Below are 18,672 nucleotides of genomic sequence, written 5' to 3'. Positions count from 1 at the left end.
CACATCCTCAGATCTTTTAAAATGTCCATACTTGTAGTCTTTAGCCCAGATGGAAACTGACTTATCAATTATTTACCTCTTCAACCAAAGATTTTTTTAAATTCAGTTTTTTAAAGTGTAAGCATGCATCCATCCTTTTAAATCTTTTTTACATCAGTAAGCCAAAATGTAAAACACATTAGCTCATCATTATGTTTTTTTTTGCTAACACCATGCTGCTTCTCTGCTATTCAGAAAATGTCCCTTTACATGACCAGATTAAATCAGACTTTTATTAACTATAACCCTAACCCCAACCCTAACCCATCTTTCACCTGCATTCCCTAAAATGTAAACACGTTTGCAGTTACAATCAGCAGTTGCAATTTTCACTTTTAATGACTAGAGTTAGATTGTACCTTTATCATTAGCTTGGTAATTAATCAGTTAACAAATTATTTATGCCAATGGTATATTTATATGAAGAATTAGCTGTGTCTGGAGGTAACCTAAGGCTATTGTGGATTCACAAGATGAAGTAATGAAGACCATGAAAATGTTATATATACCTTTTTAAATAAATCAAAGACCAGCAGCAGATGCTGGGAGATTAACTGCAAACCAACTATTTCTCTTTCTCTGTAGAATAGCCTCTCTCTCACACACAAATAAGTCTGATTTTGCATTTTCTTCACCAGGTGTTTATCATGAAATGTAGTGCTTTAACCAACCCCAAATATAAATCACTTGGTTGCTGTTGAGGCTTGTACTACTTGTTTACTATTTCCCATCCCTGTTCATGGCTCTCCTTGTGTGGTGGCAGTGCATGGAAGGGGCCAGACTTATCTCTGGCATATGGACTGTGGCTAATCTTTGAAACACAGTGGGTCCATTACAGTGGGTTCAGATGCTACAACAGTAGATTGCTGTTGCTGTCATGGCTCGAGGCCTTACACTGGGCAGCCATGGTGCCACTAATGACAACTTAATAGCTTTTTAATGTTGCAGCTTGCACCTTGTGTTGTGGCTGTGTGCTGAGTGGCAAATCAGCAAAAGAGTGTGTGCATGTGTGACACACTGTGTGTGAGAGTGAGAGCAGGCGTGTTTTTGTGCACATATCCCGATGCCCATTTTAATTCCTGTTTGCATCTTACCACAGTGTCTTCTCTGTGTCTTTATCACACACAGCCAGGCACCGTGAAGTAAACACTTTTCTCTGACACATTCATGATCGCATCCACTCCACTCCAGTCGGAGAGGAACTTTATCTGTATTTCTGCCCTCACCCCGAGGACACACATACACACACCACACGCCTGCCATTTGACACATCCCTCCTACCCTGTTTCATTCTCTGAAAAACACTCCTTTAATCCTCCTGGGGAATGTTGGCAGCCATGGTTGACGCACACAAGCAGTTGAATGCTTGTGTCATCTGAATATGTGACAGTAGAATTATACTGATTTAATTATTGTGGCTTTCTACAGACTTGGCTTTCTTCTATCCCTAGGTACTGATTGTGTATGTTTGTGTGTGTGTTTCTATTTCAACAAGTGCCTAACTTAACAGCTACTGACTGTGACATTGTAGTCTCTCTACACATGAAAGCAGTGTTCAAGCTTACAATGTAGTGCTCTGGATTGCAGCACTCGTAGATGCTTTAAAAAAAGTGTGAAGACGCATACTGTGACGAAAGTTTGTCCCTGCACCTGTGATTAAAGAAATAGCCCAGCTTCAGTTTTCTCACTCACTCTCACTCAGTTAAATTTTAAAATGATATCCCACAGCCCCCTGCCTACTCCTGCATGCATACTATGTGCATATATGCATACAATATGTGCAAGCTTACTTACATATTAGGCACACACATGCACAAAAGCATAATGTAACCCATTAGCTTTTAATATCTTTTTGGTTTGTGTCCTCAGCAAAAAGAATTTCTAAGAAAATAAAGACAATGATATTATGAATTAATCCTGCAACAGATCATCAGTGCATCAATGCAGTGTATAATAAACAAGTTAAGTAGTAACTGTATGCAAGTTTTTCAGGCACAACAATAACAGCAAATTGAATTGCTAATTCAAACCTATGGATGTGATGATAAATGGAAAATCATTGTTAAATCAACGGAATTTAGCAAGTATGCAGCATGTGCTCTCTGAGATTTACTGTAGACATCTACTACAGCAGATCAAAGGCAAGCCCATTGGCAACATTTACTGTAAAGTAAGTTTCTGTGTTGGTTATGTGGCCCTGAAGGAGCGTTGTAGATTTGGCAACTTTGCAGTTTTTCTTGCATTTTTTTGGTAAAATGTTCTTTTAGAGTTTAACTTGTCATGTTGTTGCCTTACATGGGCTAAGTCATGTTATCATTTTCTTATTGAAAAAAAGATTTCAGGTAAATCTCTTAAACTATCAAGAGAGAGAATAATAACCATAACATTGGGTATAACATCAACATGATTGAAATAAGGCACTAAATTAAACTGCGATTTCTTGAACAAAACCAATTACTAAATGAATTGTATTTCCAGCTGTGTTTAAACAATAACACTCAACAGTGAATCCGCATCATATCCTCATAATGAATCTTTTTAATAAGTGACAACTGTCTAAAGGCTCAATTAGTGCTGCTTCTTAACCCAAATAGGCCAAAATTAATTAAAGCAACTGATCCACCAATACTGTCATTTTGTCAGCTTTATATCAATTTAACATAATGGAGCTTATTAACTCAATACAAGGTGTCACTGTTTTTTTTTGCTCTATAGGAATTAAATGAACTTGCTGATCAAGTTGCTCATAAAGTAAACACAGGTTTTGGTATTCAGAGAAGCAGAATTTGGTGTTGCCAAATTGCCACTCTTAAGTCAGTGAGAGGGAGGACACACCAGGAAATCGCTACGGGGCTAATAGGCACATAAAAGCATTTATGGTAATAGATGTGTTGAGGATATAAAACATTCATCTGCTCTTGTCTCATTAAGTTTCTGTGGCATGAACACACACTCTTGCAAAGGTCTGTGATCAACAGCCATCTGCTAATATGGAGAGAATCAGAGTATCAATATTTAAAGAGGGAGGCCATGCTAGATAAGAGACACATTTACATCCTCAGGGGAGTAATGAAGGAGTGTTTGTGACAGGAGAGGATGCATGTCTTACTGCACAAAGAGTTATAGATTCACTAATTAAGACAGAGAAAGAAATGGGGAAAAGAGGAGAGGTAGTAAAAGTATAGCTAGCGTACATTTACATTCAATACACATAGGCTTGAATTAATGTCAGCCAGTGGGGGGGTGGGGGTATGGTGGCTCCCCAGGTGTTCAGTCCTACATGAGTCAACATTCAAATTTACGACACAGTACATGGTCCTCAGTGAGTATGCGTTCTTTTGCATGTGTGGTTCTACAAATAGGTAATTCCTTGCCTGGATGAGCTTCTCCTTTTCATGCTTGATTTAAAGCCACAGGATACAAAATCTGTGATTTATGTTGTCTTATAGCATTTAATGAGGATTGCCAAACAGCGTACGTGAGTGGAATAGAGTGTCAGCAATTTCTGCTTCCCACTCCCCACTAGCGTCTTCTAATCGCTCCACTCCCAGTTGCTCCAGGTTTTTGATTTTCTACATTTAACATTTTCTTTATTCCACTTGTTCTCTGCTCATGCTAAAAGAAAACCAGCTCCAGTTTGCACCGTAGCAAATGCGGTGAATGTTGCCTTTCAAATTAGGAAGCACAGGAAGTGAGGAAAACAGACGTGGATCTGTCGTGTGAAGCAAATGAGAATAAGAAAATGAGAATGTTTCAAAAGCCTCTTCAGCTTGTATCAGCATGTTTGTGTGATGAAGCACACAGTGCTATGCCCACATACCCTGTTGCAAGTTACTTAGAAAAGAAATTAAAAATGAATTCTCTCATGGACCAGCCTTAAAAATGTTTTGCTGTAACTGCAACTGGACAGAGATCCTGTTGGTCCTATGGGATTCAATAATACAGTATGATTACTGTAATGTTGGCAGGAGCAGGCAGTCAATATTGTCATGCAATTTCAAATATGAAATTATGAGATGCTAACTAATGCTCAGTAATGTGTGGTTTATTTTTTTTCTTGTCTAATAATATTTTATATACTGTGCATTTGCTTGTTATTTAAAATAAGCTAATCAGTTATGGTGAACACTGTTCCTCTATGACAAGGAAGACCTATGTCTACATAAGGTGGCAGTATGAGATTAAACTAGCCACATCTCACGCTCTCATTATTTCTTTCCTGAATTTTAGATTAGTAAGGTACAAAAACAACAGGAAAGTCAGTGTTTAGTATGTTAACTGTAAGTCATGTGTTTTCAAGCGGGCTTGGCGGTTGTATAAAGCCGTTTTGCGGAATGAGAAGAGTATCACGTTGCGTGGGTTGCTAGTGTCGGCAGTGCTAATTTGCTAGCGGCTATTGTTAGCACTATTGATTCCTCTCAGGCTATACTTTGCTAAATTTGGGTTTAATTGGCTCCAGGTTTGGATTGGCCTGGCACAACCTGGCAATATTTGTGACATTAGGCTTAAGTGTAAGTTTGTATTTTCTGCTATGAGCAACAACGTTAACTTTTTACTAGCTCAAAATGAACGCGATAATAACGAGTTAACGCAAATTCCTTTTAACGCCGCTAATTTCTTTGCCGCATAATTAACACATGCATGTTCTGTGATTTGGGCCTCGGGCTGCTCCGTAGTTTGGGAAGTCAGGAAGCGATGTTAATTGAGTTACCACCGGAGTACGTCGAGTCTCAAATACCACTTGCTGGCCAAGCATCGTAATGTAATGCACGATGGTAATGCACGAGGTACATTGTTTTGTGTTGTTGATGTTTAGTTAACCTTTACAAGTGTAAAATGGGACACTGCATTGTGTTAATATTACCAAGTAATTTTACAATTAGACCAATGTGCCCATCTGCTGTTGCTTGATGAGTTTGCTATTTTATGCTTTCAGCAGATTTATGAGCATAGAGTACCTTTTGAGGTTAGTCTGGAGAATATTCTAGACAGTATTTGTCATTGTTTTGGATTGTTGCAATAATAATAAACATTTGCATAAAGCAAGCACATTTGTTCACTCCCATGTTGATAAGAGCATTAAGAATTTGAAAAATATCCCTTTTAAAGTGTGCAAATAATTCAGAGCTGTAGCCATCCTCGGAAAATGGTTGCTTGGGGTGTGTCTGAAGTGTTTGCAAGTAGGAGTTCAACAAATGTATGCAACCCAATATTTTGATAGTCAAATGTTTAGATAGCTGCCAACATTTTTACCAGTACATGGAATTGGAGAAATGTTTCAATATACTTAAATTGATTACTTTGCACGCCTCATAAACTTCATCAAATGGGAGAACAATCTTTTCCTAATTACCAGTTCTGTTCCTTAAGCTCTCGTGATAGTTTGTCCATATGGTTCACATTTATCAAAGCCAAACTGTTGTGGAAATCAGTTTCAATGTTCTTCTACACTAGATTTGGTTGCTAAATCTGTTGTAACCTTTGTCATTACACTGAGAAAAAATTCAAACAAAGTCAGTAAGTGTGTCAGAGAGTGCAGGGTCATCCAACAAGGAACATTTGCTGCAATATTCATATTCAGTTTGTATTTGGTCTACAGCAACTAGCGGCCTCCACATGGTACCTCCATTACATGTAGAGTCTGAAAGAAATGTGATTGGTCATCTTGGGCTGCTTATGTTTTCTCCAGTGGAGATTGTGAGGACCACATTAGGCAAATTGGAAAAAGGGCACATTGACCTTCTTTTCTAGCGAAACTGATTATCTGGCACTAATTATCTGTTTTATGTATGACCTCAGTTTATTAACTTTAGCTGCTCTTCCTTTGATCATTATTCTAATGATGTTCAACTCCTGAAGTAAAACACATTTTGAAAAGGTATCAAAGCAATTAAAGGGTCTCTCTCCTAAGACTTCTTTACACTTTGTATTTTATAATAATGTCTCAAGAATAAACCTGCCAACTCAAATAAAAAAAAAAAGCTGCACTAACCAGGGTTGTTTGATGCTAAGTCTTTTTTTAAATTGGTGGAACTTCACAATTCTTTCCACAAAAAAGAAACACAAACGGCACACCACACACTTTCTGCACTGTCTGCATCACAAAGAAGGTTGAAACTGGAGTTGGACAGTACTAGCTTTAACAGAAAACCAGGTGTAATATGGCTGATGAGATTGAATCACAAGCATGTACAAATGTTTTATATTTTACAAGTGCAGGGTATGCAAGTAAAAAACAAGAGCACAAAAGCACTCACACACGCACACCACATTCTCACTTTTCTTGAGACTGCATCAAGAATAGAAGCTGATGAATAATGTCACTTCATGAATGCTAAATGTGTGTTAACCCCTTCAACCTGGTTAGACCCACCGATGGGCCCATCATTACAAACTCATGTTGTGCAGACAAGCGCTTTGCATAACATGGAAAACTTTTAATTCTAGTCAAGATTTCAGTATTTCCAATGAAACCAAAGTTGCCAGACTGAATTATAGGGAAATGTGTAAAATGATGCACCCGGAATCTTTGATTTACATTATTTATATAGGGGATCATATGGCTTTCTTGGAAGACAAGAAAATACAGATTATATTTTTGTCAGACTGGATATAAATGCTTAGAGTCACTTTAAAGCTGCTAAAGTTGAGGCTTCTTTAGGGCAGCAGAAACAAGCTGTAACCACATTAAAATATTGCCTTTTGAGATAATATGACTACTTTATAGCAAATAAATTTCTTATTTACACATCCAGCTGTTACGGAGCAACATTAGCATTCATTTGGAGTCTTGTTTCCTGTCACCTGGCGAATCTAAGTCCAATATTCACTCTCTTTTTAGCTCTGTTTTGATCTCCACCAACTTCCAAGGAAAATGTCCGCCTTTTTAGCTGCTAAATGCTATGTATATGCTTTGCAGCATGAACCAGGCTTTCCGTGTTAGTGTAAGTTTGTTTGCATGTAATAAGCATCTAGACAGGTTGTGAATAGTCTATATCCACTACGTTCCACTTCCAGGTTTGGTCCGGTGCCGCAGGAAATTCAATGCATGTCTTTTCGCCGGTGTCCGTTTCCTGTTGCTTTCTTTGTATGGAATTTTAAACTCCGGTCCATTTATGAGGACTATGGTTAACTGCTCCTCAGATCTTTGCAGGGTAAATTGAGACAGCTAGCTAGACTATCTGTCCAATCTGAGTTTTCTGTTGCATGACTAAAACAACTTTTGAACGTACACGTTCCACCAAAACAAGTTCCTTCCCGAGGCTATTTTGCAGCGGCTCCGTGCGGAGCTTAGCACCGCCCCTGACGATTGTGATTGGTTTAAAGAAATGGCCAATAAACCAGCGCACGTTTTTCTCCCATCCCGGAATGCTGTGTGGACTAGCCAGACCCTCCTCAGCAGCGCTGTGAAGGAAGGTCTGGCAAAGCGAGACTAGGTTGTGAACCACAGAGAAAGTGTGTGTGTGTGTGTGTGTGTGAGACTATCTACAAGGGACAAGGTCAGGCAGGGCTGCGTTTTAATTAACCAACGCTCAGTCTCACACTATCATCAGCCAAGCTGCTCTTATAGCTGAGGGCTGGTACACGCCGGGCATGAAATAATCCTCTATTGATTCACTTCACTGTCTTTGTATCTGTTGCTATGTGTTGGACTCTTTCTGTCTCTCCATGTTTTTTACACACACACACACACACACACACACACACACACACACACACACACACACACACACACACACACACATCTCTGTTTCTCTCCATCTTATCACTTCTTGTTTGCAATTTATTTTCATTGTGCCATTTCTTCCTTCTCCTCTCGCTCTTTGTGTCATTTGCTCTGCGGCACTCTCTTGCTTTTCAATATCCTCTTCTAAACTGCGTGCTAGGAGCCCAGTGAAGCATCCAAGCTTCACCACACAGTGTTGGTTGAGGGGACGGTCAGCACTCAACCATCATGTTCTGGGCCATTTCATTAGACAGGAGGACATTCGGCGTAAGTGTGTGATAGGTACTGTAGATAGGTAGCTGGATTCATAGACACAGTAGATAGGTACGCATAAATACTTGCCACTATGATAGGCTACCTGAGTTTCAGCACAGATACAAATTAATTTTTATCCATTACCCCTCATTGAAAAATAAAAAAATATATAATATATATAATAGATGTTTTTCTAAAGAACAAGGAAAGGCATACGAGGAAGAGGACCCACTATGTCTGTGGCTGGCATTGTAAGTGCCTCAGAGACTTGACTATTTTGTCACGATGACCTTTCAACTCCGAAGAGACGTAACAAGATATTTTTAGGCAGAAAAAGTATTTGTCAACAAGAAGTTTTCTTTGTCTATAGCTGTGCACCTGGTTTTATTTGCCCCTCTAAGCTTCTATCTATCTAAGCTCAATCCACTTTATGAGAGAATTCTGTTTAACCAGGCATTGCTGACAGATGTTTGCCTGCTAATGTGTTTGGCAGGGGAGATTATTATGGTTTACTCACTCGGCAATTGCTTAGCTCCTCTGCCGACAAGACGATAGTGCCACATTTCTTCCCTTGGATCCCTCTGTGGAGTAAAGAGAGAAAACAATAAAAGCTTAACAAAAATTCTATTTGTCCACTCCTGGCTCTTAAATTATCATTAAAAGCCACTGCAAGAACAAAAGCATGGTCATTTTCCAGCTGTGAATTAGTCCTGATTATACCCAACAACAAAAAGTCAATTTGAAGTACATTTGTAGCGCGTGCTTGACATTTACAGAAACTCTCACTAAAGTTTTTATTTTTATTTTTATTTAATAACAATTTTTCTCTTGTCTTCATTATACAAATTTTTACACTTAGTTGTAGTGACAAATCAATCCACCTCTTGGCTTGTTCAGAGCACAGGAAGCAAAGCCTTTAACCTCATAACCTCAGTTTATGAGTTCATGAGCTGGTTACAGCAACTTCTAGTCTGTTTTAGAACATGTTCCTAGTTGTATGAAGCAACAGATCTAATTTCTTACTAGACTCTACATTTTTGGTGATCACACATTCCTGTACGATCCAAAAAGTCTTGAATACTTGGAAAAACGAGTATTATAATCATTACTGTACATCTTAAAATACCACATAAAAACACATTCTTCTGTAAAGTCTGTAATTTCACAAGATAAGTAGGAAAGGTATTGCACCATATGACATTGGAGTAATTTAAATTAGGCTCAAATAAAGACTTGTATGAGGTTAGAGTGCTTTAAATGGACAAAGCTGTACCTGTACATGATCCAAAGCTACACTATTTCTATTCACAGTTTTATTGATGACACCCAAATCTATCTAGAGTCAAAGCCAAATAACTGTAATAAACTAACCTTAACGAAGTATTGTAGCAGTCTTAACCTACAGTACATAGCATGCCCAGTCATCCACCCAAATGCCTTCAATACAACCTCTTTGCAGAATATGAATGTCTATATTCTTGTATTTCCAGTTGCAATGTTTTGACAATTTCCACAAAAGATTGATGGACTTGAGTGGGTTTTGCACTCAACATGCTGAGGTCAAGAGAAAGTGTTCTCAAGCTGTGTATAAGTGCTTTCTGCTTTTTGTGCAGAGGTGTGTGATTTTAAGAGGTAGATGCTTTGATCCACACAGTAAAAGACGCTACAGGTGGGGAAACCATCCTGGTCGAATGGATTTTTCTCCCCAAATATCTTGCACACACATTTATAGACACTTGGCACCCCAATCAGCCGGTGTCTCAAAAATATGGCTTTCAAAAGACAAATGACTCAGTGTCTACATCTACAATATTTCATTTCTACTGTATATCAATCAGACCTTTCTACTCTTGTCTCCAGCTTGTCAGAATGCTGCACCAAGGCTTTTAGCATTATTAAGAAAGAAAGACCATGTTACAGTTTTTCTTGATTGCTTTGACCTGCTTAAAGAAACTGGGATCCACATCACTGTGGAGAGCAGAAGACACCTCTTGCAAATGTGTTAACCCTTTCTCATTGGATTGACACATTTTCCCCACCCTTTTGCAGAACAGTTAACACGGATGTCATTCAAGCAGTCCAAACTCCATTGTTTTAGCTATGGTAACCAAACAGAAACCATCTGTTGCTAACTATTAGAAACTACCCACATCAGTATGAAATCACTGAAGCACCTGTTTGACGCTCCTTCACACAAATCTTCAATTAGCAATCAGTCTGCAGGCCTTAAAGGTGCAGCGTCTGTGTTGTTCTTTGCCAGCATGGATGGAAGAGGTCTAAGACAGAAGAGACTGAGTATCAATAGTGTCTATTTCTTATACTCTACAGTAATAGATGTTTGTACTTTACTGTAATAGATTTTATTTTAATTTTCTTAATTTCTTATACTCTAATAGATTTTATTTTGGTTTACATGTATTTTGTGTAATATTTACAGTATTTCAGTTTTCAGCCATAGTTTCAAAATAAGGATCAGTGGAATCAATAAAATTTGCATCAAAGCATTTCTGATTCTGGATCCAATTCTTTGCAAGAAGGCAAATTTGTCAACAAATATCACTGGCATGAAAGCTACGTAGAGTAATAGGCTACAATGACAAGCAATGGTGCACTGATTCACACTGAGTGCTGTATTTTGTTGTCCACTGTGTAATGGTTGATTAGAAGAGCTCATACACTTGTTTGCAAGTTGTGTTGTTTGAAGGCAACATTTTCTTTTGTTGCGTATTTTAAATGTTTTGGCACGGATAGAGCCTTTTGCAAACAAAATGTGTAATTTTGACCATGAGTGCCACTGTTTAGGCCTGTGTTAACTGTTTTGAAAAATGTGGAGTTTGAGTTGACGGCTGCGTCAAAGCAATCGAGAAAAACTGTAATCCAACTCTCGCCTCCCTCTACCAACTTCCTCTTAGTCATAGAACTGAGTTGAAAAGCTTTTTTTTGTCTGCAGAGTACAGTCTCACCCATGCTTTAGTGCAGAGATCTTCAACAAGGGGTCCGTGACTCCATAGGTCCGCAGAGTTAGTGCAGAGCGGCCACCAAATTATTTTAAAAAATGTCTTAAAATATACATTACAGTTTTTCTTGATTGCTTTGACACAGCAGTCAACTCAAACTCCACATTTTTCAAAACAGTTAACACACAGGCCTAAACAGTGGCACTCATGGTCAAAATGACACATTTTGTTTGCAAAAGGCTTTAACCATGCCAAAACATTTAAAATATGCAACAAAAGAAAATTTTGCCTTCAAACTACACAACTTGCAAACAAGTGTATGAGCTCTTCCAATCAACCATTACACAGTGGACAACAAAATACAAAATACAGCACTCAGTGTGAATCAGTGCACCATTGCTTGTCATTGTAGCCTATTACTCTACGTAGCTTTCATGCCAGTGACATGTGTTATAAACTCTGCCTTCTTTCAAAGAATTGATCCACAATCAGAAATGCTTTTAATCTAAATTTTATTGATTCCACTGATCCTTATTTTGAAACTATGGCTGAAAACTGAAATACTGTAAATATTACACAAAATACATGTAAACCAAAATAAAATCTATTAGAGTATAAGAAATTAAGAAAATACAAATAAAATCTATTACAGTAAAGTATAAACATCTACTACTGTAGAGTATAAGAAATAGCCACTATTGATACTCAGTCTCTTCTGTCTTAGACCTCTTCCATCCATGTTGGCAAAGAACAACACAGACGCTGCACCTTTAAGGCCTGCAGACTGATTGCTAATTGAAAATTTGTGTGAAGGAGCGTCAAACAGGTGCTTCAGTGATTTCATACTTATGTACATTGGGGCAAAAAAGTATTTAGTCAGCCACCAGTTGTGCAAGTTCTCCCACTTAAAAAGATGAGAGAGGCCTGTAATCATACATTCATCATAGGTACACTTCAACTATGAGAGACAAAATGAGAAAAGAAATTCCAGAAAATCACATTGTAGGATTTTTAATGAAGTTATTTGCAAATTCCTCGGGAAAATAAGTATTTGGTCACCTACAAACAAACACGATTTCTGGCTCACACAGACCTGTAACTTATTCTTTAAGAGGCTCCTCTGTCCTCCACTTGTTACCTGTATTAATGGCACCTGTTTCAACTTGTTATCAGTATAAAAGACACCTGTCCACAACCTCAAACAGTCACACTCCAAACTCCAGTATGGCCAAGACCAAAGAGCTGTCAAAGGACACCAGAAACAAAATTGTAGTCCTAGACCAGACTGGGAAGACTGAATCTACAATAGATGAGCAGCTTGGTGTGAAGAAATCAACTGTGGGAGAAATTATAAGAAAATGGAAGACATACAAGACCACTAATAACCTCCCTCGATCCGGGGATCCACACAAAATTTCACCCTGTGGGGTCAAAATGATCACAAGAACGGTGAGCAAAAATCCCAGAACCACACAGGGGGACCTAGTGAATGACCTGCAGAGAGCTAGGACCAAAGTAACAAAGGCTACCATCAGTAACACAGTACGCCGCCAGGGACTCAAATCCTGCACTGCCAGACGTGTCCCCCTGCTTAAGCCAGTACATGTCCAGGTGTTCTGGAGTTTGTAGAGAGCATTTGGATGATCCAGAAGAGGATTGGGAGAATGTCATATGGTCAGATGAAACCAAAATAGAACTTTTTGGTAAAAATTCAACTCGTTGTGTTTGGAGATGAAAGAATGCTGCGTTGCATCCAAAGAACACCATACCTACTGTGAAGCATGGGGGTGGAAACATCATGCTTTGGGGCTGTTTTTCTGCAAAGGGACCAGGACGACTGATCCGTGTAAAGGAAAGAATGAATGGGGCCATGTATCGTGAGATTTTGAGTGAAAACCTCCTTCCATCAGCAAGGGCATTGAAGATGAAACGTGCCTGGGTCTTTCAGCATGACAATGATCCCAAACACACTGCCCAGGCAACGAAGGAGTGGCTTCGTAAGAAGCATTTCACTAGCCAGTCTCCAGATCTCAACCCCATAGAAAATCTTTGGAGGGAGTTGAAAGTCTGTGTTGCCCAGCGACAGCCCCAAAACATCACTGCTCTAGAGGAGATCTGCATGGAGGAATGGGCCAAAATACCAGCAACAGTGTGTGAAAACCTTGTGAAGACTTACAGAAAACGTTTGACCTCTGTCATTGCCAACAAAGGGTATATAACAAAGTATTGAGATGAACTTTTGTTATTGACCAAATACTTATTTTCCACCATAATTTGCAAATAAATTCATAAAAAATCCTACAATGTGATTTTCTGGATTTTTTTTCTCATTTTGTCTCTCATAGTTGAAGTGTACCTATGATGAAAATTACAGGCCTCTCTCATCTTTTTAAGTGGGATAACTTGCACAATTGGTGGCTGACTAAATACTTTTTTGCCTCACTGTAGGTAGTTTCTAATAGTTCGGAACAGATGTTTCTGTTTGGTTACCATAGCTAAAACAATGGAGTTTGGACTGCTTGAATGACATCCGTGTTAACTGTTCTGCAAAAGGGTGGGGAAAATGTGTCAATCCAATGAGAAAGGGTTAACACATTTGCAAGAGGTGTCTTCTGTTCTGTGGAGACAGTGATGATGAAAACCGAGTGGATCCCAGTTTCTTTAAGCAGGTCAAAGCAATCAAGAAAAACTGTAATATGAATCTGGTAGCCAAACAGGATTCACTGTGCCTTCCACATGTAAGTTTAACATTAAAACATGATGTATAAATAATATATTACTATCCATTCATTTTCATCCATCCGGCGTAGTTTAATATGCAACTCAATTTTATACAGTATATGTAGTAGGGGGTCCCTATACTCTCTCTCTCGCTCTCTCTTTAAGCTAAGGGGTCTTTGGCCTAAAAAATGCTGAAGATCCCTGCTCTAGTGTACTACTGTCCTCATACCATGCTGTCACAGACTTGAGATCCTCTGACCAAAGGCCTGTCTCTCAATACGGAAGGTCCAGGTCTAAATGTGTTAGTATCCACTAGTTTTCAACAGTGCCTGATTTTGTCTGGGACTGTGTGTCTGTCGTCTTCGGTTGGTTGGTTATCTGTTTGTACATTATAAACTTGTGATTTTAGTCTATTGTCATTGTTCTCTCTTTTCATTTTTGTGCCTGCACTGCTACACATTTTGGATCAACACTGTTGTTTACATAGCTTGAGATGAGTTAAAAATTGTATCCGGAATCATTGAAATAAAATAGGCTCCCACTTAAGGCCTATTGCTCCAATTAAACAATATTAACAAAACATATCTCTTGTTTCCACACATAATTTATAACCTTTAATGTATCTGCCTGACAGTATGTCAGACCTCCCAGACCATTAGCTGTCTCACCAGATGACCATTAAATGGAGTTTACTGTGGTCATTCTGCATGTGTGTTAATTGCCTCATTCATCAGCTGTGTGTGGCTCTGTGTCACAGTAAGAGTAATGTGCCTTATTAGTTTTAAAGTGTTCCACGTAGGGAGGCATTGTGGTTGTAAGTGGCCTGTATAGGCTTCCTTTCACAGTCCGAAGAAGTTAGGTGAATTATCTAATGCTGGTTTCAGACCAATTGCACAAGAGCCGAAGAGTTTGTGCACTTCCTCACACAAACTTTTCACACTTGCGAATTGTCTACAAAGCAGCTAACTATGATGCAAATTTTCCAATCCGGGATTCATAGCCTTCCTGATCATTTGTCCCAATGCTTGAGATATTTTATCCAAGTACAGGAGATCAGCGTTACATAACTCTGGGAATTCGGACATGTCGAAAGATTTCCTTTATCTAGTGTGTATGAGCAAATATATTCTCTTCATGTTTTATTGTGCAAATTGCTTACTGCCAATGCACAATGTTAATACTGACTGTATGCCAACATTCATTCACTATTTCAGTTGTTTTCCCCACAATATCTGTTCTTGTTCTCTTAAAAATAAAGCTTTCAAAAGACAAATGACTGCATATTTACACCCTTCTCCGCTCATTCTCCTGTAGCAAATCAATTCTATCTCGGTTCTTCCCAGAAATAGCCCGTTGTATTAAGGCCTCTGAAAAGCTAAAATCTACAGACAAAAAGAGTCTGGCTTAGACAAGTGAATCTGCACTTGGCTGAAAAGCTGAGGCTATACAGTAGCTGCAGAGCAAAGCAGCTATGACTACAATAAACAACCATAACGCCATGTTTTCTTGTCAATAGCTGAAAAATATCTTTATGCCTCACAATAGTTGTATGTGAAGAACATGTGGGTTAAGTAAAAAATAAATAAATAATAATTAATGATATTTATGGCTGCCTTTCACATCACTCAAGGTCACCTTACAGCAGTCAAATCAATAATTAAAAACAACACAAACAGCTACATAAAATCAAAAATCTAAATATTTAAGTGATTTTCTGTCTATTATACAATAAGTATTATACAATAAGTATATATCTCACCCCAGTATATCTCTACAGAGATATACTGTATGTATGTATGTATGTGTGTGTGTAAACAGCAATCCTCAAGATCTTTTGCTCTCTGTATGCAGTGATATTTTGTAAATATAATATTTGTAATTTCTGCTGATGACTCACAGAAAGGAAAACAAAGCAGTTGGTGTTAAACTGCAATCTGTCTCCTGCTGGATTTCTTTTATACTGTGCATGCCAAAACTCCCACCCATCTCATTGGTAAGGAAATTATTGGAGGTGAAAATGATGGAATAAGATGTAATTTGCACCGTGCTATTGATTTGCAACAGCAAAAATAAAAGACTTGATTTACAATTTGTCGCAGTTACGAGGGATAGACCCCCTGAGGGTGCCACACAAGATACATCTCCCTCATATTACTGACAAACCTGAAACAATAATCTCATGAATGTGTCAGGCTGACAGGAAGTTTTATTCTTTGAACTGCACCTGGGCAAATTAGAAAGCTCTTCTTTCAGTAACTTAGAAAAGAATGTATTCTTTTTTTTGTCTTAGAAGAGTAAAAGCAGCGGTGCATGCATAATATAACCTATCCATTAACACAATGCTTCAAAGACACACAGGGTACACACACGAGTGCTTTTGAACCTCCGATATTAAACAAACGAGAGTTGTATATTGACAGTGCACATACACACAGGAACACTGGGAGACAGAGACACACTTACACACCATTTTTTATCACAGTGGTGCAAATCTGTCATTACAAGAATCTTCAGAGAGTCAAAGACTAAAGCAAACTAATAAACCTGCTGTGAATAAGGAATGGCTAAATTAATTTTGCCAAGGGCTATATATGAGCAGGACAAGAAAAGGAGAAAGGATTGAAAGGATTGGAACTACTGGGCTAATTTGGAAGTGACTCTATGTTCTCTTTCCAGCTTACAATGTGTGTTGCTGTGTACCTATCATTAAAGAGTTTGGAATATTTTAAGTTGGGTTGTATGAGGTACCTTTCCATAGTCAATAGAAGATGGTGGTCCGCACGCCCCCAGTTTGGAGAAGCAGGCAGGGGTATGAGCATGGAAGCTAAGCAATCTACTGCTGTCGGCGGGGGCAGCAGTTAAACATATTTTAGCCACCTGAAAAAGGCCCACCTAAAAAATTGTATCAGTTCAAGTGTATGCTATATTTAGACTTTTTTTTTCTACAGCTTTACATTGCCGTTAGACAGCCCATTCCGACGGGGAACTGAAGCCGTCCATCTATGCTCTCTTTAAAGCCACCAGACTCATTTTGACAAAAACCCAAATTTTACCTTGCAGAACACAGGGGTTGCTGGTCTACCGCTGCCTCAATCGGTTAGTTTGTTTTTGTTATTATGTGACTTTGGTGTTTTTAAAGGGTTAGTTTGAATTCACATTCAAGTTTCACACTGTTATATGTAACATGTAAACTGTAACTGTTTCTAAGCAAACAAGAACCACAAAAACATTCAAGTAACACACAGTACAAAAGCTTGTGTCCAGGGCCAAGGGCCATTGTACATAATCAGACTTCTTGAGAGTGATATTGTGCTGGAGGCCTTCCAGAAGAGCACTCTACCAAAGGGATCTACAGTAAAGAATAGCCCCTCATTGATTCACTCTGTGCAACAGCTCGCCTGAGAGGCTGGAAACATTCCCCTGTCATTAACAAAGAAAAATGAGAGGTTTGAACTGAGAGAGAAGGGTGAAAAGGTTAAAGAAATAATTGAGCCTTTAAAAGACAGCACGACACAATAGCTCCTAAAGGTGTTTTCAGTTTTACACAAGTTGCAAATGTAAAATTATATTCTGGATATATTCAAATAAAAAAGCATTTTTTCTGAGAGGTGTTCAAGCTAAATAACACAAAAAAGAGGGAGAGCTGGGGTGCATTTAACCAAAGACAGCATCCAAAAAGGACAAAAAGGCTTCCTTGTCTTTTTCAGTGTGCATCGGTAAATAAGATATTATTTCAGAGATGTTGCGTTACCATTTTTTCCTTCCCGATAACGATTCTACCGATCTGATACCAACGCATAAAAAAAAAATAATAAAGAAAATAAAAAAATAAAAAAATAAAAAATATATATATATATATAAACTTTTTTAACAGCTGTATACCACTAACCCTGTATGGACGTGATTGCTATCACTGTTGGATGGCCTAGTTCAGGTTAAACCCTTTGTAAAACATGAAGAAATACATACAGAGAATAAATGCCATAGAACTTTCTTTTATCTAGTTTGACAGTCAATCATAACTGAAAAAGAACATAAATAAATAAATCTAGAAATAAATAACAATTCCTAAAAAGTAGTGTTAGTGTTAGTACAGTAACAGTAAGAAACAGTAGTGAAACTGAAATTGGCAGCACTAGTGCCACCCCTCGAAACTGAAGCTTTACAAACTGTACACATCGCTGTTTCACTGGTTGGATTTTCCAGTGCAAATCATAGCCAAATTGTGGATATTTTGATAATGTTAGCTCTGACTAACATTACACTCCAGTTATCGCTGACACTGCACTGTGAAGATAAGGTCTGACAATACGAGACTACACTCCATTACACTCCCTGCGAGCAGACCAAACTGGAAATCAATTCTCCTTCGCCACTCTTAAAACAGTAGCTGCCAGCACAACTCTGTTTTTAGAGCAGTGAAGAAGAATTGACTTCCTGTTTGGTCAGCTAATGAAAGCTTACGTTAACATTTTTCATCAGATGGATATCGGATGGGCGCATAGACTTGCGTACTCACCGTTACTGATACCAGCATTTTAGGCAGTATCAGAGGCTTTCCCGATTGGTATTGGAACAACTCTATTATTTTCACAATAGCTGTTCAATATAACCACATTCCTTAAATGTATCTCTATACAGTATGCCATTTACCAGTGTTTGTGACAACAGCCATCATATCTGTACACTATAGGTGTATAAATAGGTTTAGTAGGCACACCGAATAACCTAACAGGATACATGGAACTAGGCATGTTGAATGTATAAAAAATGAGCAGAAGTTTATATTTTCCATGTTGGGGAATGCATATGAAAATGATAGGAAATGAGGAAAAACCCAAATCACATTATATTCTCCTTTTTTAAATCTCAAGAAATATTTCCTGCCCTCAAAGAAAATGGTTACCTGCCACCATTTTCACTTAAAGCCAGAAGCACTCGACTCACACATAGTTCTTGTGTGCTGCCTTTGAA

The 18,672-nt window shown here is 38.4% G+C and overlaps 1 protein-coding gene across 3 annotated transcripts in view; it reads right to left on the bottom strand.

The window, feature by feature from the left end:
• cpne5b (copine Vb) overlaps positions 1-18,672 on the bottom strand; it is a 158,695-nt gene that overhangs the window by 41,774 nt on the left and 98,249 nt on the right. For all 3 annotated transcript variants that reach the window (XM_078247408.1, XM_078247407.1, XM_078247406.1), the window contains one exon: positions 8,538-8,601. In XM_078247408.1, coding sequence (XP_078103534.1) covers positions 8,538-8,601 — 64 coding nt within the window. The remainder of the gene's footprint in view (positions 1-8,537; positions 8,602-18,672) is intronic.

The sequence above is a fragment of the Sander vitreus genome, chromosome 4, assembly GCF_031162955.1.
Source record: "Sander vitreus isolate 19-12246 chromosome 4, sanVit1, whole genome shotgun sequence".
NCBI lineage: Eukaryota > Metazoa > Chordata > Actinopteri > Perciformes > Percidae > Sander > Sander vitreus.
This window is presented reverse-complemented; position numbering and strand designations above follow the sequence as displayed.